Genomic DNA, 27889 nt, shown 5'->3' with positions numbered 1-27889 from the left:
CATGAACAATACAGTACTCATTTCTTCCTTTATTAGTAATAACCATGCACAGTGTCCTTGAATGCCGTAAGTTGACATTGTATGATTACAAAAAATTATATGCATATAAAACCCCCAGAATCAATCTGTACTGTATACCCATAGGAAGAAAACCACATTTACATATGCATCTACATCTGCTGTGTAAAAATATATTCATACAAGTATTCATACAAAGTATATCTGTATACTTAAATATACACAACAGGCATTTGAAAATATGATTTCAAAATGAAAATTTGGATAATCTATATTCTTGTTGTTACATTCCTGTGATTTTATCAAAATCAAAGCAGTATGAGGCCTACCTATTCCTTATTTTGCAGAGATTTGGTTTGCATTCCTGCCATTTTAGACTGACAAAATTATGACACTAACAGTTTACATCATATTATCCTGTACTGATACCGCAGTGATACACAATTTATATTAAATATATATGAATCACCTGAATCTGATCTAACATGTTTTCTTGAAGGACATCTAATTGGCCTAATTCTTTGGCATACTCTAACAAATAAATGTTGAAGTACGCATATTAAATGTGTGTGCAGTCATTGCCATATGATAAAAATACAGAGCTTTTACACTCGGTTATTGTGCAACTTCTCCTCAAAAAGCCTTGCTGTGTCTACTACTTATCTTGCTCATGAGAATGATACACACAGTTAAATTCCACCAAACAATTTTGATACGCTGCATCTTGAAAGCAAGAAAACACATCAAAAAATTTCTTGTCTCTGAATATGGAATTCTCTCTATAGACTTGTTTTTCAGTGCCAGTCACATGCTAATGACAAACAGATAATCTGCTATTTTTACTTGTAAAATTTCCAGTATCAGGGTTTGGCTTAGCCAGGTGTCAAAACTTAAAAATAATTCATAGAAAAAAAAATGTCAAAGCCAAGATTTTTAAACAGAATTAAGAAATATAAAGGCACATTTTATCTGCCTCTCTATTGCCTAAATTTGGACTTACAGCAGCTTAGTTACAGGCAATCAAAATACAGTGAAATACAGACCTTTAAATGTTACTTCCCTGGTACACTTTCAAAATAGGATTACTCCAAGTATGTTATAAATATGAATAAAAGAAAGGTTCCTTTGCTACACTTACCTACACTAATTTGGAATTAGGCTTCATCTAGCTTTAGCTGAGTAAGGCAATTCCCTCAGCTAATGTCAAAGCAGCATTTTTTTCCCTTGACAACGTGAATTTTGTCTGTTATACAAGTAGCAAATGTACTTTCAAGTCATTGTATCAGCATCTTGTCATATTGAAAAGTAGCAAAAAAGAAATTATTTTGTTAATTAACAAGAAACAAGAAAAATGGTGTACATGTGGCACACTACAGGTATAAATAAAGAGGTATATGCAAAGACAGTAGCCCTTCATCAAAATTAATAGAACAAAATGGATTGACATTCACACAAAAGTCATGAGGCAACCAGTGTTTTTTTCCGCTTGCTTTTATAAAATAATCTACCTTTTCTTTTTTTTTCTGAAAGATCAACCATCCATATTTTATAATACAAACCATATTCTCTTATATGTGCAATTTTTCAAATAAAGACTTTTATTTTAATCTTGTGCATTTGAGTATTAGCAAATACTTAAGTAACTCTAAGGTACATAGGCTATATTTTGCATAGCAGTTGTCACATCTCCCATCAAGAAGCAAAACTATTTTTCTTGCAGTTGCAATCTGAGTAGATTTTAGAGCCTTCTTACAACACAGTAAGCACATGGTGAAGATTTACTTGATCCAAACATTTTTATTAACTTACTTTAGACATCTTGCTCTTGGTGTCTCCTGTTAAAAATGCCAAATTGTTGATTTCATTCTGAATAACAAAATTTTGTTCTTCTCTTTTGAAATTCTAAAGACAAAAAGAAATCACCAGAAGTTTAGCTCATTTGCCTGTTAAAGATAAAATTAAATGAAAGAAAAAGTGTAGATCTTATCTTACATGTGATTTACACCACAGGATGAAAACTTCAGCAACCATTCGAAAGAGTTCATCAGAATCCACATCTGGTTTCTTTAGCCAATTTGCTCTAATTATGAAAAAAAAGGGGAAATTCAAAATAAGACTTAAATATAATAATCTCTTAGAGATATATCAGGTAACATTTGTATAGTTAATCCTGAATTTTAATGAAAATCTCTTTAAATTGTCATGACTGTGCTTAGAGAGGCAGTTTCTCATGGCAGTCTAACTCAATTCCAGCAAAACTCCTAATTCTTTGCTACTTATTTTTGCCTGCTCCCGCTGCCCATAGTGCCAACGCGTGTCTTTGTGCCTGTTCTGTGAACCAGACTAAAAACAGACCTAGCTATTCTATTTTTGTTCTTCCTAATAAAACTGTGTTATCAAAACTTTGTGTTGATCCAAAAGAGAACACTGTCATTAGGAGAGGAGGAAGACTACAGGGAAATGAATGAGTGGGTAGAATTGTAAGATTCTTCAACTGGTTTATTTTTGTAATCCAGAAAATAATACAACTTCAGTCTGGGCCTATCTGCATAAGAATACTTGGAAAACTTGTGCAAATGAACTAACAGATGCAGCCCTCTTAAATGTCTCTAAATTAAATTGTATTGGTATGACCATAGGTAAAGTGGGCATCTGACAGCAGACACGGAAATAATTACTATGTTCCAACTTATGCTCATTAACTTTATCTTTCTAGTTAGATTTCTCCAAAGCCCAGATAAATCTCTGTTTTTAAAGGATTTGAACTGTTTCCTTTCCAACAAGGTCTGACATCGCAAAACCTTGACTTCATCTAGAAAAAGGAAACTTAAATTTGTTCACAGCCCAAAGGATTATGCATACAATGAAAATGCTTCTAAACCAACCCAATATGTACTGATGCCATAGGGGGGGTTGATTTTTTTCATTTTTATAGATTTTAGAAGTAATTATAATTGAAGTAAAAATGCAGACTTTAATGTGTTAGTATTAAGTTCAATGTTTTTACATGCTAACCCCTATCCCATATCAGTAGCTCAAATTCTTTTAGCTGTTTAGACTTCTCTTCAAGGCAGAAGACCTGCAGAAAGAGACCTAAACAGGGGCAGAGGGACCTCCAAGAAAGAACACTGAAAAACCTCCAAGAGCCCTACATGTGCTGAGAAAGATGATGAAGAAGAGGTCCCACTGTACCCCTGACTCAAATCCTGAAGAGGTGTGACCAGGGGCAGGACGGGGCTGGACCGAGATGTGTGAACTGGGGATTGGGTGGACAATATTTTAAAAACCATGGAAATCAATGTTCAAAAGGTGCAGCATCATGTATTCCTGAAAGCCCTAAGCCTAGACATTAAAGAATCTACCTTTTTATCTTATCCCACACTAACTTGGCTCAGAGTCCTGTTTTTGGGGTCTCTCAAGGCATCAGTACTAATGCCAAAAGAAGAAAAAGTAGACAATGACTGTGTATAGAACTATGTGGTTGAGAATAGGATAAGATACTGTAGATGCTGAGATACTATAAATACTTCAGATGCTCTGTTGAGGGATCAATGTCTGGAAGAAAGAAAAGGGAAAGCACAAGGAAAGCACAGAATAATCTTTCAGTAAATGGCTGAGGAAAAAGCTTCTGGTACAATGTTGTCCAAATACTTTTACATTGTAAATACTTTTGCATCTTAAAAAGAAACCAATAAACACAAAAAAAATCACACAAAACATTAACATCTGTGTGGTATTATCTACTGAGAGAATTGTTCAATGGAGGCTAAATAGTTTTTTGCCCCTTCATTAACAGTTAAGGGTTCTCAGTGCTATTAGTGCAGTTACAGATCAATCAAATAAACCAAATGGATGTGGGCTAAAGATGTGAATTCCAGGTACAGCATTCTTTAAGTTAAGACTCCTAACTTACTCAGAATCTGATTCTCAGCATAATGTTAAATGAATTGTGTTCTTCCTGATTTTCTAGTCATAGACTCTGATACATTAACTTGTACATATAAGTTTAATTATTAGGGTTTTTTTACCTGTTGTTGTCTACATAACGTATCAACATTGGATAGAAGGCGTAAAGGTCTCTACAAAGTACAGCAAATTCATCGAGAATGAGTAGCTCAGCTTCTTGGGTGTCAGTTTTGCTATCTGCTTTCAGTTGCTCCTCTTCCATCACTGTCTTTATAGCTTTCTTCTTCAATTTATCCAGTGTTGGAATAAAGTGAGATCTGAGCAGATCAGGTCTGGCTTTGCTGATGATGGGTTGAGCATAAACTATATGTGAAAATAAAGATAACATTTTGATAAATGCACAATTGGTGTTTTACACCATATTAATATGAACTCTGAAGTTCTAGAAAAAGGTTATAGGGCTTCATATCTCTGCATCATAAAATTATTAATAAAACTATGATTGTGGCTTTGTAAAAACAATATGTGGATTTGGATAAATATTTCAGTCTTATGTAAATTAAAATGTCATGGTCTTTGCAAGTCACATGTCTCTAACTAAGGATCTAAGCAAAGTAGAGGTTGAGACAAAAAGTCCTCACAAAAATACTTTCTTTTTGTTTGGGTTGTGGGGGGTGATTTGGTACCCAGTGTCAGAAAACCATAGAAAACAGTGTTCTGGAAGAATTCCTTTACCTCTTGTGCCTTGGGCAAGTTAAAGTGGAAAGAATGAATGAGTAATTTAAGGTCATAGGTCGGTTTTGCACAAGTACAGCACAAAAATGCAGACTACCTGTATCAAAAATTCTTGCATGGTCTTCACCATATCTCCTTATATAGAAGAACAGCCACTACAAAACTGCAAGAAGTGGTCTCTACAAATAAGCAGGAAACTTCTTACTAAATGTTAATGGAATTCTTCATATTATTAAAGACCTTCCAGTATTTAAAATAATACCAAAACCCCCATATCAATGGGTACTGAGCATTCAAATTTAGCAGTAAATTATTACTTTTACATAAATTTTCTTAAATCACATTATTGCATATTGTATTTTTACACTGTTTACTATGAGTGATAAAATTTGGATACAGTAAATTTCTTTCACTAGCTAGATACTAAATCTTATAGGTCATTTTGATAAAACTTTCAGGTCATTTAGTAGATCACACATTTATTCAGGCAAACAAACTAATTTTGAACTTAGGTTACTCCTGAGATTATTTCACCATTACACTTTCTCTGCATTTTGTCCTGGTGTTTCATTAAGAGAATTCACAGGACTTAACATCTTCTACTGTAAAAATCAGTTCTTAGGTGTCTTGAAAATCAGCAGAAATCACAACTCCAAATTAAATACTAAGGCTCTTATACAGTGATTAGAGAAGGTAAAATTTTCAAAATGGTGCATAAAAAGCTCTCTCCTTACAGTGATGCTACACAGCAGCATGCATAATATGAACAATAAAAAATAAAAATATTTATTTTGTTGTTACTTATCTTTTATTTATCTTTCTATCGTGATGGTTTTACAATTTATCGCTATTATATCACTGGGAAAGGTAAAGTATAGCAATTAAATATAATTAGTACAATTACTCTTCAAAAAATGTTTACAGTACCTGCAATTCTTTTCATCCAAGATGCTTCATCTATTCCCAGATTGTTGTTAATGATTTTCAGAATATTCCCAAGAACGATGCTCAGATGCTCAGACGTTATCATTGTACAGCAAGGCCCAGCACTTTGAGGAACACTCTCAGACCCTCTTTCCCACCAGTAGGATAAATAGTTGCATAGCATGGGTAAGATAACCTCAATGACATGAGGCATTTCAGTATACCTTGCTCCAGACTCTGCTAAATCATTAATTTCCTTTATTAGTCCATCCAGCTGAGGGATCTCTGGACACATCTCTTCTACTGTATCAGGCATACCTAAAACTGCAAGTAAGGGTAGAAAAACAAAATACTAATTAGCAAAATAAAAGAGAACATCTATTTTTAAACCCTAAATACAAATAACATTGTCACTCAAGTTTTTTCCTTCTCCATCTTGGGCAGATGTATCTGCAATAAGACTTTAGGGTATGCATGGGTATATCCTTTCATAAATTATGTCTTTCTGATGATGTGCACATAGCAATGCTGTAAACAATATCCGCCATGAATCTATGGCTTTACCATAAGGTGTCCTGCAATTATCTGCTGAGCAGTCCAGCTATGTAGAAGTGCTGAACAGAAAGCTTATAGTAAGACTGGATAAACTCTGGCCAGTTTCCATAATCATTCACAAATTTTATGCTGATTTGCCAAAAATTAAATCCACCTCAGGGAAAAGGAAACAAACAACCTAAAATTATGGGAAGGGCCAAAATTAAACTGCGCCAAGTTCATGAACTCTGCACATTTATCTCCCAACAAAAATGCTGGGAAAGAATTCCAGTTGTCAGTTGCTTCTATTAGAAACTGAAGGATGCTTATTCAGCAATTAACAACCCATCAACAAATGCCAGTCACTCAAGCAAAACTCTTCTTCCACCAGTGTTGTTTCTATAAAGCAGAGCTAACAGGGAAGAAGGGCTAGTGGAAGCTTTTCCATAACTGCTTTTATATGGAAAAAAACTTATGAAGGAATCAAGTGAAGAAACTCAATGTAGAAGGACTCATGCTCATTTCAATACAGTCACAGAACAGGCAAGGCTGGAAATCACTCAGCCTCTTAGTTGGAGAAGAGTAAACAGGGTTTTTTTATTATTATTTCTTTGGTGAAGAACAGCACTTACTTGCTCTTTCTCTGGCACTTTTTGTGTTGAAAACAGACAGCGGGTTGTAATGGTTGAGAGAAGGTTCAAGGAATGCTACTGGAATGGCTGCAGCAAGGGATGCTAAACACTCACCAAGGGCAGGACGCTGCCTGTATAAGAGAGACATTGAAAGCCAACTGAGAGGAAAAGTCTTTCACTAAACTATCAATGTCTAGCATGCACAATAATAATAACAATAAAAAATCATTAATGTTTATTGATGATTCATTTTATCTTTTTCATACAGTAGGAACTATTTGACAACTTTGAAAAATTTCATTTCTCACATGAAAAAGAATACTGGAAATCACAGTTCTATAAGAAACATAGAAAAAAACCTCCACCTCCATCAGTCCTGGTTCCAGCCAGGACAGAATTAATTTTTGCAGTAGCCGGAAGGGGGCATGACCAGGGTCTGGAGGTTATTCTGTAGCAACTCACATCATTGCCAGGGGACAGAGGAGGGGGTCTCTTCACCATCATGCAATGTGGTGCTGAGCAATCACACGTGAATCGTTCACCTCTTTCTTGTACACTCTCTCGTTTGTATTGTTGCTCTTACTGTTCATTGCCTTATCTCTTTGCTCTTTTCAGTAAATTGTTCTTATCTCAACCTGTGATCTTTACCTTTTGTGCTTCCATTTCTCCTCTCCAACTCACCACAGGAGGTGAATGGGGGAGAGCATTAGGGCTCAAAGCAATCAAGAGTTACTGCATTTTGCATCTAGTTCTCAACATTTATGAACCATAGAGACATTTTAAAAAGTCCACAGAGAAACATGTCAAACATCCTAAAGAAGCTAAACAGTCTTTGTACAAAGGATAGAACTCTTGACAATGAAAGTTTGTTCCCATAGAGCAGCATCAGCAAGCCAACTAAGTATTAGTCCTGAGCCCCAATAGCCAGGAGTCTTGCAGAATTAGGTGAACTATTTCAACCATGAAAACTGATAGTTATCTATGAGGAGTGACACATTCTACAATGAAACTTGAAACTTCTTAATGTCCCTTCCAAAATTTACTAGGAGAAAAAGCTGCACATTGATCCTGAATCTGAGCATTCACTTGAATAATTGTTCAAGTCAGCTCAATCACTCACTTGTAAGTTTTGCTGAAACACTGAGCAGTATGTTTGAAATCCTACCTCCTACCTAGACTCTGCTGTCTGTCTACAACTGTAATTTAAGAGCTTGAGACTCGTTAAAAACAAACTAAATGAAATCCACAGTTGAAAATCTCTCAAACAGCCTTAGGAGACTCATTCAATTCCTTGGATATATCTAATCTGATCACTCTTCCAGTCTAAGACAACTACAGTAAGCAAAGGTGATGCTGCTTGCATCCATTTTTAAGGTTACTGTTCAGTGCTTATAGCTTTTGCCAATGAAGTGGCCGCCTATGCTATGAGCTCTTATTGAAAGGCAGCTCAAACAAAACCATGTTTTATTTCCTGTGAGAAAACCCTGACTGCTGGTTAGATAAGGAGTCAAGCACTTCCTATTTTTCCTGTCAGACCTGTGTAAAGGAGTATTTAATATTTTCAAGCCCATAAAGAGAAAAGAGTACAGCTTTGTGATTTAGTGAAGAATGTATAAATGCCTGAATGAGGATGTACACAAGAATGAGCTTGTGCACATATGTGCATGCATGGTGGAGTGAGAGGAAAGATCCATCTACCAGACTGCTCTTGCATTTGGCATGCAAGAATTCTGAATAAATCTTGGAAGGAAGGAATTGGAGACCAGCATTCCTCATACTAGGCAAAACCTCCCCTAACCAGATGACAGACTTGCATTACCTCCAGTTTAGTGTCTGTCTCTCTCTGTGGATCTTAAACTTTTCATCCCAAGAATGGTCATAAAAATTGTCTAACCTACAACTTTCACAAGCATAAGGATGGGTTATTCTTACCGTAGTGCCTGTCTTACCACAGGGTTCTCTTTTCTGAACTGGCAGATATGAATTTGATCCATTTTTAATGGAAGAGGGTCCAAAATCCAGGTCTTGGAAGATAGCACAGCTACTACATACTTGAAGGAAGTGTAAACCCTACTCTTTTTTAAATGCAAATAACTAGTGATTTCCTTCTTCAAGTTAAATGTTGTCAGAAAACATATATTTAGGATTTTATGCTCAGGACAACTTTAGAGAACTCTGTATAGACTTAGGTGTGAAATAGATGCAGCTTACTGAGTACTCAGCCTACCTACCACAGCAACATGCAGCCATGCAGTAGACAAATTTTGGGAACAATAATGGCAACCAATAGAAAAATTTAGCTTTTCCCATCGGCAAAATAAGCTCCCTGCAGATACACTGCCATAGCAGAAGGAGTTATTTGCTTTCATTTAGTTTTGATTTTTTTTTTTTTGTGGAACTGAATGCTAAAGTATAGGCAACTACTTTCACAATAAAGTGTATTTTAAACATCTCTCACTGTTTCAAATTCACCTTTCATCCAAGCTATTTTGTTACCTAAGCAACAGACTCCTAAGAAAGAGAAAATTTTACATGCTGAGTGTTATTTGTAATACCTTTCAACATAGATGTTCTTTCCAGTTCCAAGAGAATAGAGGCTACAAAGAATTCTGTAACATGAAACTTGTACATCACCCACTAGAGGAAAATAAGAAGTATATTATCAGTATTTATTCAGCCAAAGATTACTTTTTAAATATCAAAGATCTACTTTATGTGATCTCTTAAACAGTGTCTAAAACTTATCCCTGAACATTCTGGCTGTCAATACTGCACATGGTATTATTTATCTTCAATTTCTCTAATACCTGGTTTGTCACCTACTTGCTAATAAGACAATTGCAGGTTATTTAACTTGGAGTACAATTTTAAGCTAAACCACATCACTCTGTGTGTCTAACCTTTAGGTACATGATCTAAAGGTTCACCATATTTTTAAAGAAGTATTTTCATGACTACCCATCTTTTAATTATGACCCAAATGTATAAAAAAATTTGGAACATAATTAGAGACATTAGAACATAATAAGACCATTTACCATATTGCTGAATCTCAAGGAGTCATTTTAGTATTTTTAAATTAAACAATGCTAAAAATAGGGGGAAATCTATATTCAAAGACCTACAGTGGTTTTCACAAGAAAGGAAAAAACCACAGGGAATTAATAGCGAGTTGTCTCCTTTGATCTAATGAAATAAGAATTTTCTATGGAAAACTAGTCTCATCCACACAATTGATTAGACAACATTTAAGGGGATATTTTAATTTCTCTCTCAGTGGTTGGAGAAATATTGTACATAATTAACTTGAAACTTATTTAGTATTATTTTTAAACATGTACTAGAAATAAGGTATTATGTAGATAATTTCAGATTTATTGCTAGAAATGTGCATGTTCCTGAAAACAGAATTTCATTCTTTAAATTCAGTGAGCGTTATTAAAAGTGTTAGTACCATTATAACACAATAAACTTCAAAAATAAAATAAAACACTTACAAAGTAAATCGATTCCAAATTGATGTTGAGAAATATGTTCAAAAATTGATGTTAAGACTGGTAACAATGCTACAGTAGTATAATTGATATTTTGTGAAACACCCTTGATTTGTGTTCGTGAATGAGTAAATTTCCCAAGTTTAAGATTTTCTGAAGTTTTTTCCAAGTCTTCAGCAGCATTTTCAAAAAAGGCACGCAATCCTGCTTTAACAAGCTCAGATCCTGACTTCATAACAGTTCTGTAAAATGATGAGGAATAAAATATTGCATTGAACTTCAGTAGTTGTATAGAGCTATATGTATGTTAGTTACATTCCATCAGTCTTTGAAGACACAGGTATCAATGGCCTTTACATTATGAACAGAAAAGGGGCACTTACATTTGCATAGTGATATGAGTAACAATTAGCTTTGAGTATTTAATACAAAATAATAACAAAGACCTTGACTCCATAGTGTTACCTTTCCAGTTTATGTGATCTGCTTTCAAAAGAGATAGTGTCTTCTTAGTAAATATGGTGAGAAAGCTCCTCCACAAAATGTACTCAAAACCCCCAACTCTTAATCCCTAGATTTTTATGGGAGCCACAGTAAATAAGTTTGCAAGTCAGAATACTTTAAAGCATCCTAAATCTAGAAAATACAACTACAAAACCAGCATCACAGTCCTATTCTTTAATTTTTTTTGCACTCTTATCCAAGTCCTTTATGAAGCTTCCAGTGTTGTTCATTTTCAGGCTGCTATAACAAAACCAGACCAGAAACCAGCTCAAATTAGAAAACTATTCTGGCCTCTGTTTTAATCTACATTATCATTTCAATGATAAACAGTAAAAGTAGCAAATGTAACTATGCCCATATATCAATACACTCTGCATACTTCTAATGACAAATTTTCCACTATGCACTAGACTGTCTCAATATTTGCAGGTATCAATACTTGCAGTTCCAAAGGTTGTGTCATTAATATCTCTCAATAAAGTCTTCAAATGTCCTTCAAAAGGGTGATAATAGTTTTCAATGTTTTAATGACAGACATTGAACAGAAAAATACACACGAAACACTTCAGACAAAATCTGCTAGTATGAAGGAAAATATCTGAATTACTGATGCTGCTAACAAACTTTATTAGAAATAGGGAACAAAAAAAATACAGAAACATCCAACTGTTTCTGAAAAGCACTACAACACCTTAGTAGTCTATATTTGGTACAAAGTTGCAAACTCACCGCGTGTCAAGAGACTGGGCTAAGATGTGCAAGCAGTTCACCATTGTAGCAGAATCACTGCCTGGTTAGAAAGAGATACCATGAGAACACAATAGTATAGACAACACAGCATACACTAATGATCAAAATTGTCATTACTGGAGATGCACAGTTTAAACAAGACAGTAATAAGTCTCCTATCTTAGGTCGCCTGAGGGAGAGTTAAATCTGGTTCTAAACTCACTTTCAATTTCTTAAAACAAATTCCATACAAGAACTAAAAAGAATAACGAATGTCTAATTAAGGCTCATTTTCATCACTTAACCCTGCAACATTCTGAACTTTGTATCTTGTACTACTTCTGTTACTTTTACAATTTTCTTATTAATGCCTTTGAAGGATATATTATTATCTAATGTTATTTTTCCCTGCATCCCCTTTTCTTATTGAGAATTTAATCTATTGGTTTCAACAGATGGATGACAGAATTAAAAAAAAAATTAGTCCAAGATTACTTTTGAAAACTAAACTAAGTGCAAGGTATTGAGATTTTTAAAGGAGTCTGAAAATACTAGAACCTGCTGTTTCTTGCTGCTTCAACACTTTACATATTTTACTAAGTGTTAGCTTCATAGCCAAGTTCAGTGCACTCACTAATTGCACTAGAACTTTATGCACCATTTTATAGAATTTTGCCTATATTTGTGAAAAGCTTCAGGTAAGACAGAAACAATGATTACACATTCTTTATATTTTTAACCTTATAAAGATCCTTCTTAACAACTTACCGAAAAGTGAGATCCTATGTCTAACTAGAGCAGCTAGTTTGCAGAACAGGCTAAAGTAGAAAAGAACAAAAAGAGCAAGACAGGACAAGACCAAGGTTAAAGATTTATTTTGAATATGAGGTAATGAGTATCAGGAATATGAAAAAGAAATCACAACATAGGAATATCCTGGAAAGCATACTTTGAGTGACACATGATGATAACAGTCCAACTGCATTAAGCAGAGTAACATTCTGAAACTTCTGAGGTCTCTCATTTTCTAAGCTTCACTACTTCAGAGATGACTTGAAATATGAAACTTTCTTTTAATTACAGTGGTTTCCAACATTTGCATACCATATAGCTGAGTAATTCCTTATGGCTAATATTTCTGAATAAGAAATTTTTTTGTAAGAACAAGAAAAAAATGAGAAATATTTTAGTGTTTTACTTGGCATTGAATGGAAATGAGTCTTAAAACTCACTGCTTAAAATAAATTGTGAAGCTGTTCTTTGTAAATAAAGAAATAAATCAGTGTTTACTGTCTCTGATGGTGATAAGACGAATCCTGAAATATATACTGTCTAGAAGAGCTTCTGTCAAATATATCAGAAACTTGCTTGTCTAACCTATCTGTCAAAATATTAGGATAAAGAGAATAAATCAGCAACTCTCTAAAGATAAAGGGGCTACTTTAACAAAGACACCTAGGCAGACTTGTATAAGATTTGTGCTATATTTTACAAATGGAATTAGGACATAACAAAATGAAGCATATACCTTAGGAACTGGTATGGTCTCTTACTAACCACAGATTGTTACTGTTATCTTCACAATAGTAAGGAAATACTACGCTTTCTATAAGATGAAAATAGCAGATAGTCACTTTTCTCAATGAAGAACGCACAAAGTATTATATTTCTGAAATTGAACTAGCAGATATGGATGCTAGACATCTCCCTTCTTCAGGTGCCTTTGTAAAGCCACTTTGTACAGCCCTAGTGCACATCCTTCTAGTGTCACTATGCTGACCTGACTGACTGCAGGGGAGCAACAGGAACACTCAGAGGAAGCAGGGAACTGAAATGGAATTAAATGACTCTGCCATCCTCCTGAGCCTGAGCTGACTTTCCCAGACTCCCAAGGACTAACTGGCACATTTGTATATAATGTATCTGAAGGCTCAGTAATGCAGAATGTTAGGAACTTAACACTCACACTTGAGAGCAACTGCTATATAAGAGCTACCACCCACACAGCAGGTGGAATCAAAAGGGTAATAATAATTTAGAGAAGTGCAAAAATATGTTGAAAGATAACCTGAAGACTGGAATCTAGAGAGTTGAGTTCTGGGCCTGATCTTATGCAGCAACATATCAGTAACTTTTACTTTCAAATTTGATGTCTACTTTCCATTGAGAAAAGGAGTTCACTCTGGTCAATGTAGTTAAGGAAAGCAAAAGAAATCTGAGAAACTGACAGTTAAAGTAGGAAAGCTTGAGAGCAAAGAAGTTTGAAATATTACAATACAAAATTTCCCAAGGAAGAGAACTGGCAGCCCACCTTAAGTGGAAGAAAAACCTGGCAATGAAAATATTATTATAGTTTAAACCCAAATAAATATTAATTTTTAAATGTCAATTGCAGAAAAATTAGATTCATATTTTTATATGGGCAAAACATTATAAATTAAAATGCAAATATCTCTTTTAAATTGAGTTCTCTAGAATAATTTTGCATCAAATCGCTGACAGCAACCAAACCTGAAACAGTGAGGACATCTAAATATTATTAAATTCCAGCAATATTCATGTAGAGGCAGAACTAATTTTGCAGAGAATCTGTAAATCCCTCTAAAAAGCTGCATCATGTCCTTTTTAACATTTCTTATACATAAATTTAAATAATGTGAGATCATTTAAACGACCTGCAGTGGAAAAAGCTTCAACCAGAAACTGCAACCAACATTGAAACACAAACGCATCAGAAACTAAGTAGTTCCACTGCTCACAGAATAATTTATTATTATTTTTATGTTATCGTCACAATTACGTATTGTAAAACATATAATTATCACATATAATGAATTCTTTAATTGAATGTGTGTATATATAGATATGTGTTTCTGAAAGAATACTAAAATGAGGAATTATATTCATTCACTGCCATTCTGATACAGAATAAAATATTCACTTTCCAGCTAAGCAAACTGAGCTTTTGAACTTTCTCTGTAATCTAAGAAAAGACCTTTAGTTATGTATAAAAAAAACCCTCCTGTGTATTTCTTAATTTTCTACTTACCTTGCTACCATTTCCTTTTCCTTATTTGATGCATATCCACTGCTACTGAGGGATTTTGATGGAGAAGACAGGAAGTAGAGGCAGTGATTGGTAAAGTACTGATCGACTAATGGTAAGAGAACCTAAAAAATATAGACACAAAATGTATTTTATACAAAGCTCAATGGTAAATATAGCAGCAATGTTCTGATAGGTCAAAGTTCATTCAAAGAATTTAATCTCTCATTTCAGACACAAACCCATGAAAACTAAATCCTTAAGTCCTACAATTTTCTTATAAGTTACATAAATAATAAAAAGTTCCACAAAGATATCCAATTTGGATCTAATATCACATAGGAATATTTCTTCCTGCTAATTAGATGATACTACACCCTTCAGTGATGCCTTGTGGCAAAAAAATTCAGAAATAATTTATATATTCAGTGAAAGTATTTAATTTCATGTAAAAAATAAATTACTTCTTAATTTCTATGTTCCTTCTCATACAGAAGCAAATATATTGAAGTATTTTGAAATATATGAATCCAGTAAATACACTGAAATATTTTTCAAGATATTTCAAAATGATTGATAGCTATTTGATTACTCAACATGAAAAAAGGAAAAGATATATTTCTATTATATGAAAAGCAGTCTAATACTACAATTTTCCGTATTCTGTATAATGGAATGTATACGAACATTACTTGAAACACTAAATCACTCACTTTAGCAAAGAATTTTATTTCTTGGTCATGTGGAGATTTTTCAGTTTTCCCACTGGTTACAATGGCTTCTGCAAAGATACAATCAAAGCAAACACAAATAAGAAGCTACCTAATAATAAATAATACAATAGCTCTTTCAAATAACCTTGCATATTAATTTCACTGAAATAAAAATAAAACAGCAGAGATGTCTTAGCTAGTTACAAATGTACAAGAGTTTAATCTGAAAATTAAAAGACAGGATTTAAGTTTCTTAAATGCAATAATATTTGCTACAAACGTAAACATATCACTCCAAATATTTAAATACCAAGAATTCTAATCATTTTCAGAATAAAACCTGCAACGTACCCAAATGTGCAATAAACTCTTGAGCAGAATCAACATATTTTAAAATTTTCTTCAGAAACTTAAAGGCAAATCTCTTTTCCATGGATGAAGCATCCAGCTCCATGTCATTCAGGCCCCTGTTTTAGAACACATTAAGAGAAATAGCATTGATGATGACAGTAATACAAATGATGACAACATTATGAAGCATTCCATGCCTTATTTATCTTTTTATTATGGTAAATTTTCATAAGAAGGAGAAAACGATCTTCCATACCAACTCTTAGTTATCAACTACTTAGCAAGAAATAGAGAAACACGAAGTGATTTTACTAAAAGGTGTAATGATTATGATTAAAGAACCCATAATACATATATTTTAGGATAAGAACTTCAGAGTGCTATCTCACTGCACAACAAAGCCATGGTACATCTGAATCTAACAAAGCAATGCACTGCTCATTCAATTTCTACTGCTGGCACATTAAAGTGCCAAACATTTAGAAAATTAGCAGCTGGATCCTTACAACTCAGGCTAAGTACTGCCCTTCATTTGATTATTCACTGTTAGACTTCGTTTTGTCCTTGAATTTTATGAAAGACTTAAGTCAAAATGACTTCAGATACTGAATGAAAACTTCAAGGTAAATAATTAACTACTATACTAGTAAAATATTTGAAAAATTTCAACAGTATACAATAATTTCTATAGAGGTATGTATTATTTATTCTTTAAGATAAATTCATGACCTAAATCCTGACTGGTGCATGCAAGGAATTAAAGAATCAAAGCTTTCATGATTGCCTCTGTCTAGATATAAAATACTAGATTTTAGTTTGTCTACAAATTAAACCTATCTGACTGAAATTCTAAAATTCTTTAAGATCACAGAAAAATTTAGGTTGGAAGGAACCTCAAAGTCCAAGTTCCACCTCAAAGCAAAATACCGGGTTACTCAGAACCTTGTCCAGCAACGTACTGAGTAGCTTCAAGAACCAAAATTCCATGACACTGAAGAGCCTACTATAATGTTTGGCCACCCTCACTGTGAAAAAACAATGGTAAAATATTTTCATATATCTAAGTGGAATTTTCCTTCTAGCAACTTGTTACTTTTGAGGAGACAGTGTTTGACCTCAGTGTCTCTATACCCTTGCATTAAATAGTTGAAGACAGTGGTAAATCCCATTGTAGCCTTCTATTGTAAAACTGAAAAAAAAAAACAAAAAAAAAACCTTGTCTCTCTTCAGTCTGTCCTGGCATGACATACATGCCAATCCCCAAACCATCTTGGTGGTCAACCACTTGAGCAACTCTTTTCTCTATGTCTTTCTTTGGTGAGCCAAAAACTGGACAACATACTTCTGATACAGTCTCACCTCCACCAACCTGCAGACCACACTTACTAATGAAGTCTAGTATGCAGTCAGCCTTTGTCATCACAAGGACACATTCCTGATTCACATTCAGCTTGCACAGTTCAGAGAGCTTTTCTGCACAGATGCTCTCACGCTCATATCTCCTATTCCTGGGGTTATTCCATTCCAGGTGTAGGACAATGCATTTACCTTTGCTCATTCTCACAAGAGTTCTGTCAGCCCATTTTTCCAGGCCATCAAAGTTCCTCCAAAGGGTAGCCAAACTCTCCAATCAATTGTTAAGAGTTTATTCCACAAAACTGCTAGTGATGCATACTGTCTTGGCATCCAGGACAAGAACAGGGATATTTTTTTTCTTTTCCCTTTTGAAGTCACATAACTATACAGACTTTTTAATTTATTCTGTTTTGCAACATACTTGCTTTTGAAAGCTGTTAATTCTTTCCTCTCTGTTTCCTTGAGGTTTTCTTGTACATTTGTTTAGTCTTCAACTTCTCCATAGTCTCTTTATTCCAACATTAAAAGGACTATAAACTGTACTTCAGATTTTCTGTTGATAAATGGTGTGTAAGATCCAGGACATCTTAACTGCTTTGCCAACTGAGGAAACAACTCAGTAACACTAAGGCAAATCTCTGGTAACTTCATGTGCTTCTGTAAAGACTCCTCAGTAGTAGCAGATAGGAAGACTGGGCCTTTATCAGTTAGAGAAAACAACAGGGCAAAGGGGGATGCATCAACTGTACTCTGCATTGGTGAGGCCACACCTTGAGTATTGTGTTCTGTTCTGGGTCCCTCAGTTCAGGAAGGACATTGAGGTGCTGGAGCAGGTTCAGAGAAGAGCAACAAGGCTGATGAAGGGACTGGAGCACAAGCCCTATGGGGAGAGGCTGAGGGAGCTGGGGTTGTTTAGCCTGGAGAAGAGGAGGCTCAGAGGTGACCTCAGCACTGTCTAGAACTACCTGAAGGGAAGTTATAGCCAGGTGGGGGTTGGTTTCTTCTCCCAGGCACTCAGCAATAGGACAAGGGGGCACAGGCTCAAGCTCTGCCAGGGGAAATTTAAGTTGGAGATCAGAAAAAAATTCTTTACAGAGAGAGTAATCAGGCATTGGAATGGGCTGCACAGAGAGGTGGTGGATTCACCATCCCTGGAGGTTTCTAAACTGAGATTGGACGTGGCACTGAGTGCCATGATCTAGTAAATGGACTGGAGTTGCACCAAGGGTTGGACTTGATGATCTCGGAGGTCTTTTCCAACCCAATCAATTCTATGATTATACGATTCTATGACTACAGAGTGGCAGTGTGCTGAACAGTTTGCCAGAAGTAGGGAAGAAGAGAGGAACTGGCAGTTTATGGCATGAAGGAAAAAGCAAGAAAGGAACAAGAAAGCAGGAAGTTGCTGTACTCACTGCTGTGGTATGGAAAAATGATCATTCGTCCTAAGATTTCTTGGCGCTGGTGTGGGACCAAATTAGGGAGAATAAATGATGATTAGACTAACAGTTGAAAAACAGCTCTGAGATTAATTCCAGGAAAAAAGTAATTCTATGGAAGAAGGTTGATGAAGCAGAAATTTTAACAACAACAATATTTTACAATAAAATGGTTGTTCTTGACCATTTTAGAACATGGTTAAGAGGAAAGGAATGATTATAGTCTGGGGATACAGAGCCAGAGACTAAGGAATTGGTTCCAACTCCAATCTAGGCAAACTTAGAAGGACTCTATTCTCCCAACTTACAGTTTCATTTCGAAAAAAACCCAACTTGATTAAAAAAGTTCTAGTTTAAACATTTTTATGAACTCCTATTAATTTATATATCTCCTTTGTAATCAAATTAATTGGTATTTATTAACAGCTATGTATGCTTGATAGGCATGCCTCACTCTTGCAAAGGAGAGTAAGGATTTACCTGTGTTTTCAGTGACATCACTGTAATATTCTGGTTTTGAGTTCATAAGAAGTCACAGCTCCTAAGAGATTATATGTACTTTCCTAAATATTGAAAGACATTGGTAGGTCTGTGAAATAACAAAAGCAGCAGCAAAGGAACTTGTAGAGATTTAAAGATCCTTTATAAAATACCATACTGTTTCTAAAATGCACTTGAGTAAAGCCTGAGAGATTTATCCGTATATCACAAACACCCAAAGTGCTTCAAAAGTGTTCTCAACAAAGAAAGAACAGAAAAAAATCCCCAAAACAGAGGCAGATGGTGTATGTAAAGTACACATACTGCTCCGCCTATATGTTTCCAATTATAAACTATTTCTATGTTTTAATGTTTAGTTCAATGTTTTTAAGAATGACATTCTGGAAATGTGATAATTGCAATGAGTGCTTCAAAAGATGTTACATATATATATAGATATGTGCACATATTCATCTGAAGGAAACACTAAGAAGATTAGAATCTTAACTCATCCTTATAAAGACAATTGCTGCTAACCCTGTCACACCAACAGAGACTTTGTCCATGCTTTTTCCAGTTGGCTTGTCCTGTGAGTTAGCACTGAAAATATTGCCTTCCTGATGCAAGCAGATGCAGCTGCAAAATTTGACCAATCTCTTTGGTGTTTCAAAAGATCACTCATTTTCAGGAACTAAAGCAGCTTTTCTTATTCAATGGCTCTAAAGCAGATATGGAGGATATAAAAGTATCTGGTGGCATACCTACATTCTAGATTCAGGCTGGTAGCCTACACACATGGCAGGAGAGAATTTTTCTCTGTAGTAGTGCAGAAATGTATATTTAGAACTGGTTTGCAATGTCTTAAGAACTGTTATTAATTGTTCGAGACAACAAAGTTACCTGTTGCAGATCCTAAGAATTGATTTGTATATATTTCTGAGTATACTTTCAAAAGAGATGCAGACTTGAAAAGCAGAAATAAATGAGAATAAGTAAGACATGACTCCATACGTGTACAGAAAAGTTTGTTCATGAATACAGTTTAGTTTACAAAAATCCTTGATGCCAGCAAAACAGTGATTTCCTGTGTGCTTAGTTGCTCCACATAAAATAAAAGGTGATAGTTAAACCATAGTAATTCACATTTCCATCATACACAGCAAAAAAACACAGTTTAAGAAGTAATTTTAATTTCATTGACTGAGTAATTCCCCAAAGACCCGTTTACTTTGAGACGTGGAAATTCAAATTAGAGTACAACTAATGAAGTCAATATTTTTGCTTGAGCAGAAGCTAAAGATCAAAAGCCCACAAAATAGCCACCTTGTCTTACTACTTCACAGAACTCAAACCAGTATTTTTTAAAAAAACTGGATTAAAAAGCAGTTTCACATAGATGTCCTTTCAGTATCAGGCCTCAGATATATTTTCCCATGACCCTTACTAGCATTGCTGATTTAGAGGTTTTTAATTACCTGCTTATTTAATTACATTATTTTTGCATTTTGTGCTTACTATGGTCACATATTTATTACAAGTAATACTTATCTATACTAATTCAGAAGGATCTTTCTGAATTTAAAGATAACGAGAACTCTGAGTTATAGAAGATATGTCAAATGTTAATTGTGTTAATAATTACCACGCTGCAGTGAGCTAAAAACACCATGCTAGTTTTTACATTGAAAGTAAGCAAGCATACCAAAAAAATCTGCAACTTACCGAGATATGATTATACCATTCACTTGAAGGAACTTAAACAGCTCTTGGGCCTTCTCACGGTCCCGTGATTTTTCCTTGGCTGTCAGTGTGTCATAAGGTACCAATAAAGGATGACTGCCTCCACCTTTAGAAAGTTGAAAGAACTGTCAGTTTTTCTACTGTAAGATTTATTATAATTAATGTACAATAAGAACTATTCAGTTTTGATTGGCTTAAACTGTCTTCTTTCAGATTGTTTCTTCTACTTTATTTTCCTTGCCTTTTTGTTTTGTTTTTTTGTTGATATTTTGTTTCTTTTTTGTTTTTTGTTTTGTGGTTGATTGGGGTTTTTTGTTTTTTTGGTTTTTTTTTTTTTGGTTTGGTTTTTTGTTTGGTTTTTTTTTGTTTGTTTGTTTGTTTTTGTGTAGCTCACAGAATTTGGGCTTACCTTTGCTTTCCAACTCCATTTTCTTCTTTTTGGCCCATATATTATGGTAGTTTTCTGCCATTACCTCAACCATTCCCTATGTTACCCCCAGGAATAAAAAAAAGAAAAAACAAGATGAAAAATTAGTAGATGACAACTAAAAATTCTGTAATTCCACATAATTTTACTTTCTTGAGTAAAGCCGACATTTGTAAAGAAACGTTACAGTTAAGTGTCAATTATATGTTTAGGTGTTCTTTGAAGTCAGCATAGGCACAGGATACACATACATCACATGCTATTATCAGCCCTTTCCCCCACTTCATGATAACTTTTTCTGGGAACTCAGAAAGCACTAATGGCATAAACAGCAGAATTTTTGTCTTTCAGTGTGTAAATTGTATGGCATGCAACCTTCTACAACAGCATATCACAACCACAGTCACAAATCCAATCATAAAGCCTAACAAAATTCAGTTCATTACTACTAATAAAACAAAATCTATTCTTCCTGTTCAGCACAATATATGCAACAAACAAATACAAACCTGAAGCTCCCTAGAAAGTGCTACATTAGAAAGATCAAGTGGTGCTGGGATATAACCATTTCCCTGCAGGGAAAGAAAAAGATAATTATTTTCAGAAAAAGAATTCAATATTCAGCTCCAACATCTCTTTTGTTGACCTGATTAGAGAAACATCATTCACAATTTTAAACTTTCTTGTAGAAACTGTGTGCAGCTATTGTTTTGCAATGTACTGAAGACACACAGAATGATTAACAGAATATGTGTGCTGATGTGACAGTAGGAAAGTTGCTGCAGATACTTAGATGTCTCTATTTCGCAAGAGATGGCAAGTTGCTAAGAACTATGATTTTAGCCTAAGAGAGGGGAACAATCATGAGACACAAGATGTGCTTTCAAAACATGACAGAACAATGTGGGAACAGCCTAGATGAACCCTATACTAACTACAAGAGAATATAACAAAAAGATAAAATAGGTTATTGTCTTGAGGAATCTACAGACTAAGAAAAAGGAGGAGTGTGATATATTTACACGGTCTTCTTCAACTGTTTAAAGTGAGAAATCTAGTAGGTACATATTAAAGGTGAATGGTTATATATAAATCAGTGATTTCAAATGTGTACTGAAATCAAACATGTGCTGAAATCCTCTAGTCAGTCATGGGGCTTCATCATGCATCTTCTTGGGCAACAAGGCCCAACTGCAGAACAAGTTCAAGTGGCTGGAAGCAGAGATGGCAGAGACAGAAGGATTCTCTGTAAGGGAAAGTTTGCTGAGGAGCTAAGAAACAAAGTATTGTCTTGTAACAGAGTGCTCAGGGGCCAATTTTTATAAGCAAGAACTGGTCCTGGGGAATGATCCCAGCACAGGCTTAAGGTACCAGATACTGCTACTCACGGGATCAGTGCTGGTGCAAGAGCACATAAGGAGTTAGCTTGTGACACATCTTTGCACACACCTTGCAGAACTGATTATGGCAGCAGGACTGTGCCCAATGCATTGCTTATTAACTCTCACTATATTAAAGTATAAATATGTGTTTAATTCACCTCAAGGGGTACAATAACAATTCCCCAACACTTGTCATAGTTTCAAACAGCTTTCTCTCTTCAAGACACAGACATATTGATTGGCAGTCTCAACACACACAAAAGTATCAAATGTGCAATCTCATCTGTCAATCGTAATTAGAATAATCAAAAAAGCCCATTTTAGGCTCTCCTGTTTGACAAAAAAATACCTCCTAGATTTATTTATTAAAAAATAAAATACTTTAAATATTCTACCATTATTCTTTGAATTACTGTATTTAAACTCTCTTCAGTTCTTCTGGGAAAATGAAAACCAATGGTCTCTTGATAGCCTTATTGTCTGAAAAGCTGTTACCTTTTTGGAATCCCCTCTTCAGTGTTTTTCACAGTGTTTATTGTAGTGACATGACTTCCAGGCCCAGAACTCTAACATTAAAAGTTTCTTCTCATTAAAAAAAAAAAATGAAGTGACATAGTTGTGTAAAATTTCTTGGTAAAGTAATGAACAAGCCTTTTGCTTTCTAAATTTAAAGCAATTCTACCTTTACCTGACTGGACTGAGATATGCTGCGGAGCTTTTCATTTTCACGCTGATGTATCATTGCTTCTCCTCCCTCCTTGGTCCTTTCCAGGCTCCATCCCAGGGCCAACATGGTTTTCAATGATTCTCTAGCAGGCCAACGATAAATTTCTTTTTCCTTTGAAGAAAAGAATGCAAAATCCCTCTGTACTTAGTAAGTAGCAAAAACTCAATAAAAATATTCTGCCCTTCTGTATAAATAGTCACATACCACAAAAGTAAATAAAATTTGTATATTATATGAGAACACAAAATATAGTTCTTTCTACATGAGAAGGAAGCTTTGAAATATTTCCAAATTTATTTTTTTTTAATTCAGTTCTTTGTGGCATTTATTGCTGGGATATGTGTTAGAAACTAACAGTACTGCAAGGAGCTCTGGAGCAATAATTTTGATTGGATCTGGAAACTTATTCGTTGATTTCTCCAGCACAAAATAATAAAAAAACTGATGGTACTATGAGTGCTATGAAATTAGTTAAGCAAGTATGTACATTTGAATATATCAGCACTCAAGGTCTTTTTTTAGTCTTCCTGTATTTATATCCATTCACAGATACAGAACATTACTGAACTATACACCTCTTCATATAAACACAGCTATCACTAAAAAAACCAAGGGAACAGTCTGTATTCCAACACTCCTTTGAAAAGTATAAGTGTTAGAGAAATTCTGAAAAGTTGTGGCAAAGAAAATTTGGAGTATGTCATATTAAGGCTTTTCAAATCAATTTAATAAAAGTATTTCAGTTCATGCCATAAATTAGAATTTTTCTGACCATTACATAACATGGAAGTTTTTTATGGATAGACCAGATTTTTAGATTCAAAAGTTCTAATTAGAGACAACTCAGAAAGTTCTCTTTGATCTGCTTGAATAACAACTCAAACAGCAATTATTTGGCTCCTCTGCAAAGATTCTAAAGCAATTTACAAACCTTAGGACACTAAACCTTTTGAATCCCTCTTGATTTTTGTCATCTTCATTTTCTGAACAGCAGAAGTGTGGTAAAGAAGGACAAATTTAATTGAATTATTTTTGTCTCCCAGTGAATCATTGCAAAAATAAGTAACAGAATTCAAATTCAGTTCACTGTTCTTACAACTAGAAGACATTCGTGCCTAGTAAAGAAAATCAAATACAAATGCATTCAAAATAGCTTAAGTGTTCTTCTGCGTTTTCAACTGAATCATCTCCTATGCATTCTTTACATTTTTCTACCATCCTTCTTGAAGACAAAATTGCCTTCAGATATGATAAATTACACTTTCATCTAAAACTCGGGAGTTGCTGCCAGTCACTCCTCAGCCCTGGAAGTCTGGAAAAAGGGAGCTACTGATACTTTTGAATACAAATTGGACCAGGCCTATGAAGCAATAATGAACATTGTGCCTAATGGAAACAAATTATACAAGACACTATCTAAGATTAACTAAACAATCCCTTCAGCATATAGATGTACCTATTCTTAATCCTAAAGACTTGTTTATCCCTCTTCCTTTTATAGCATGTATTTGAAATTCATTTTAAAAAAGCACAGAAATCAATCTACTTTATGTTAATGCAGCTGAAATTTCCTCTATTACCTTTTCAGCCAAAGTTTTGAAAGGTCTTATTAATGGGTGAGTCTTCATATTTTCATCCAGCGAAACGCCATATTTCCATCCACTATTTGTCTGGAAAAAAACCCAAAAAACACAACCAAAAATCCACTGAAATGAGATGAGAACAACACAGATAAATGACAGCAAATTAGCCAGTTTACTTTGTCATATTGAACTGCTTCTCTACTCCAATAGCTGCTCAGTACTACAGGAAAAAGAGCATGCCTCCATCTGTGGATACACAGGAACAAAATGTGCCTAAACAGAATAGATGCCACTATGAGTAGGACACCAGTTTTGAGCCCAATATACATTGTCTCCTTTCAAGTGGACTCGTGCATTGAGAAAGTACCAACTGAGGCAAAAAAGGTGGTCTCAATTCTCTGGGAGGTTAAAGTCAAACACAGAGAGGAATATGTATCCTTTACAGATCAGACACTAAAGAACATAATTGTAATGAATCCTTTACCTTAAACAATATTAACTGAAATTTATGGTTTGAAATTGATCCCTGTATAGCTACATATCCATACTTCCTCTATAAATTTCCATACATAGCCCCACCAACAACGGAATTGTTATTTTACATAACTGTTCCATAAAATTGCTACTCATTTGTTATTGTTCTAATAAACTATTTAAGAATTTATTGTCCTGTCTTAGAGCTGTGTAGAAGTAGTGAAGCAGAAACATAACATAGTGACAGAGCATTTGGAAAACTATAGATAAAATTAATATGTAACAGCTTTCTTTAAGCTAAAAGGAAAGAAAAGCTATAACTACTTTTTCTGAAATAAAAAAATTACATTAGACTTTATTTTCTTAGATCTTCGTGCTGCTGCAATAAAATCCAATCACTGACTCCTAGTTAAAACACACCATTACCAGGCAAAATAAAGCCAAAACCTACATATTCTCACTTACAAAGAAAAAAACCAACACCAAAACCCCCACCAAAACCCAAAACAACCCCCCAAAAAACTAAAACCAAACCAAACACCCCTTCTTCAGTTGACTCAAATCTTTGTCCTAAAAAATTCTTTGAAAAAGTGAGAAATTTCAGTACATTCTCCTGAACAAAATGTTTCTTCCCTATCCATAAAAAAATATGTAAACATTCATACACTCTGAACAAGGGCCTATCAGTTAAACTGTCCAGTTTTTCTTTCAATACTCATCCCAGGTATTATTTACTAGTCCTTTTATGACATTTGCAGTCTTCAAATGATGCATACCTTATCAAAGGCCCATTTATCATGGGAATGTTCAGCATACTTGCTTACAATATACTCCAACTTCTCAGGAAGTACAAGGCTGTAAACAAGAGGGGTATGGTCATTCAATCATAAGTTCCTGCAGTCTGACTTATGTAAAAAATGTCAGTAATATAACACTTATCAAAATGCTTCATCTCCAGATGAAGGCAAGACATTTTGCTTTGCAATTCCCTTTTCTTTAGAATAAATGCCACAAAAAAGGCAGAGCTATAGTGGGATTTACAGAGAATCTTCAAATACATAACAGTTGCACTTATTAGCAATGGAAGTCAGGAAGAAATGACAACTTGATCACCCCAGTCTGCAGGTAATTTTCTTGCTAATTCTTAATACAGAATAATATTAACATCTATGTTAAACATTGCATAAAGATGGAAAGGTAAGACTTTAATAGCAAGACTCAGCTAGTGATCCTCTGTTCTTAAAAATAAAAGAATTAGAAATCTGTATTTTAAAAGCACAAGATTAGTAGGAAGGCCAAAGCTCTATTAAATCATCCTACAGATCAATAATCAAAAGTGAAGATTTTATAAAAATTTGGCAATAGGCAAACTGAATCACCAAATTTTGATGGTCTTGTACCATGAAATAAACACTATCTAAATGTTGATGGTATCAAATGTGTATATTCCAAATATTTGAACAATAGGGTACCTAATAAATATAGAATTTACTATGTATGATATAACATGGAAATATTTGAGATCTGTGCAGCGCAGAGAAGAACATGTTTTATGTAAACAGGATATGTTGCAAAGAAGTATTTGGCAGGAGGAAGCAAAAATCCCTACACTTCTGACAGGTCCTAGTCTCACTAACAAGTCAGTCACTAGCCAACTCTCCCTACAGAAGAGGGGGAAAAAAGTTATATAAGTAATATAAAAATATTTAAGGAAAGGAAATCACTATAATTTATATGACTCACTTCACTGTGCTGACAGGTTTGGGATCAAAATTTCCTTCTGGATCCACTGAAGTCTGCTTTTCCAAAGTTGATGTAATTCGTGTATCCAAATAATCAGGGGGCAAGGCACCAGCTATAGCACTTAAACAAGGCAAAGCCATTCGAAAGAGCTCTGGATCATACTTCTGCAGGAGAGATAGGAACTGGTTGGAAAATCCAATAGAAAAACATGCAAAATGTTAGTGAAAACCAAGCAGCCATATGCACAAATATTAGAAGACGCAAACAAACAGTAAAACCTATTTAAAATTTAAGCACAGAGAAAAAATTATTGCTATGTGAAATCTGTTTTTTTTCATTATATCAACTTCATATATTCTTAAGACCACAAAAATTGACATAAGAGTATCTTGACACTGAAGTATACACTATACAAGTACAAGTCAAGCTTTGTTTGGACCATGAAGGCCCACTAGGGAGAATCAAAGCTTGTTCACCCTAGTTACAGAGTATGATCATCTGTAACATACTGCCTTAGTTCTATAATTACTAATTCTTAACTGAGAAGGCTGTTATTTCACATTTTTCCCCCTAAACAATATCAGTTTAAAACATTAAAGGAAGTTTTGTTTTTCTGTAGCAAAGTCAGTTTCTTATTTTTAATAATACCAAACCTGTAAAAATCTTAGTGCAAAACAGAATAGTGCAGAATACTGTAGTTCAGCAAATCACAGGTTTACACAACTCTGTGTTGGCTAAAAGCCATCTACAGAAAAATTAAAATGCTACTCTAGTTTGCCGCCAATACTGGCAGAAACTTATCATCTTCATTATCTGTTAAAATCTCAGACCCACTAATTGGAAACATTTCATTGTGTCAGGCCCTCCTGATACTCTTTGCACTTGTGAAAGCAGTAAGAGAGAAGTAAATGTTGCTGAAGTCAAACACAAATAAAGCTTTAAAATCCATTTC

General features: G+C 34.6%; 1 protein-coding gene across 1 annotated transcript in view; it reads right to left on the bottom strand.

Annotated features, from left to right (window-relative positions):
* Nucleotides 1-27889, bottom strand: part of RYR3 (ryanodine receptor 3) — a 199670-nt gene that overhangs the window by 48461 nt on the left and 123320 nt on the right. The window contains exons 51-69 of the mRNA XM_071558067.1: nucleotides 26938-27101; nucleotides 25971-26049; nucleotides 24718-24807; nucleotides 23099-23248; nucleotides 21538-21600; nucleotides 21011-21086; nucleotides 20584-20707; nucleotides 15587-15702; nucleotides 15236-15303; nucleotides 14526-14647; nucleotides 12245-12294; nucleotides 11477-11537; nucleotides 10247-10485; nucleotides 9305-9386; nucleotides 6750-6880; nucleotides 5587-5907; nucleotides 4047-4287; nucleotides 2011-2098; nucleotides 1828-1920 (exon numbers count right to left, since the gene is read on the bottom strand). Of these exons, the coding sequence (XP_071414168.1) occupies nucleotides 1828-1920; nucleotides 2011-2098; nucleotides 4047-4287; nucleotides 5587-5907; nucleotides 6750-6880; nucleotides 9305-9386; nucleotides 10247-10485; nucleotides 11477-11537; nucleotides 12245-12294; nucleotides 14526-14647; nucleotides 15236-15303; nucleotides 15587-15702; nucleotides 20584-20707; nucleotides 21011-21086; nucleotides 21538-21600; nucleotides 23099-23248; nucleotides 24718-24807; nucleotides 25971-26049; nucleotides 26938-27101 (2358 nt within the window). The remainder of the gene's footprint in view (nucleotides 1-1827; nucleotides 1921-2010; nucleotides 2099-4046; nucleotides 4288-5586; nucleotides 5908-6749; nucleotides 6881-9304; nucleotides 9387-10246; nucleotides 10486-11476; nucleotides 11538-12244; nucleotides 12295-14525; nucleotides 14648-15235; nucleotides 15304-15586; nucleotides 15703-20583; nucleotides 20708-21010; nucleotides 21087-21537; nucleotides 21601-23098; nucleotides 23249-24717; nucleotides 24808-25970; nucleotides 26050-26937; nucleotides 27102-27889) is intronic.

Source organism: Pithys albifrons, chromosome 6 (genome assembly GCF_047495875.1).
Source record: "Pithys albifrons albifrons isolate INPA30051 chromosome 6, PitAlb_v1, whole genome shotgun sequence".
Lineage (NCBI taxonomy): Eukaryota > Metazoa > Chordata > Aves > Passeriformes > Thamnophilidae > Pithys > Pithys albifrons.
This window is presented reverse-complemented; position numbering and strand designations above follow the sequence as displayed.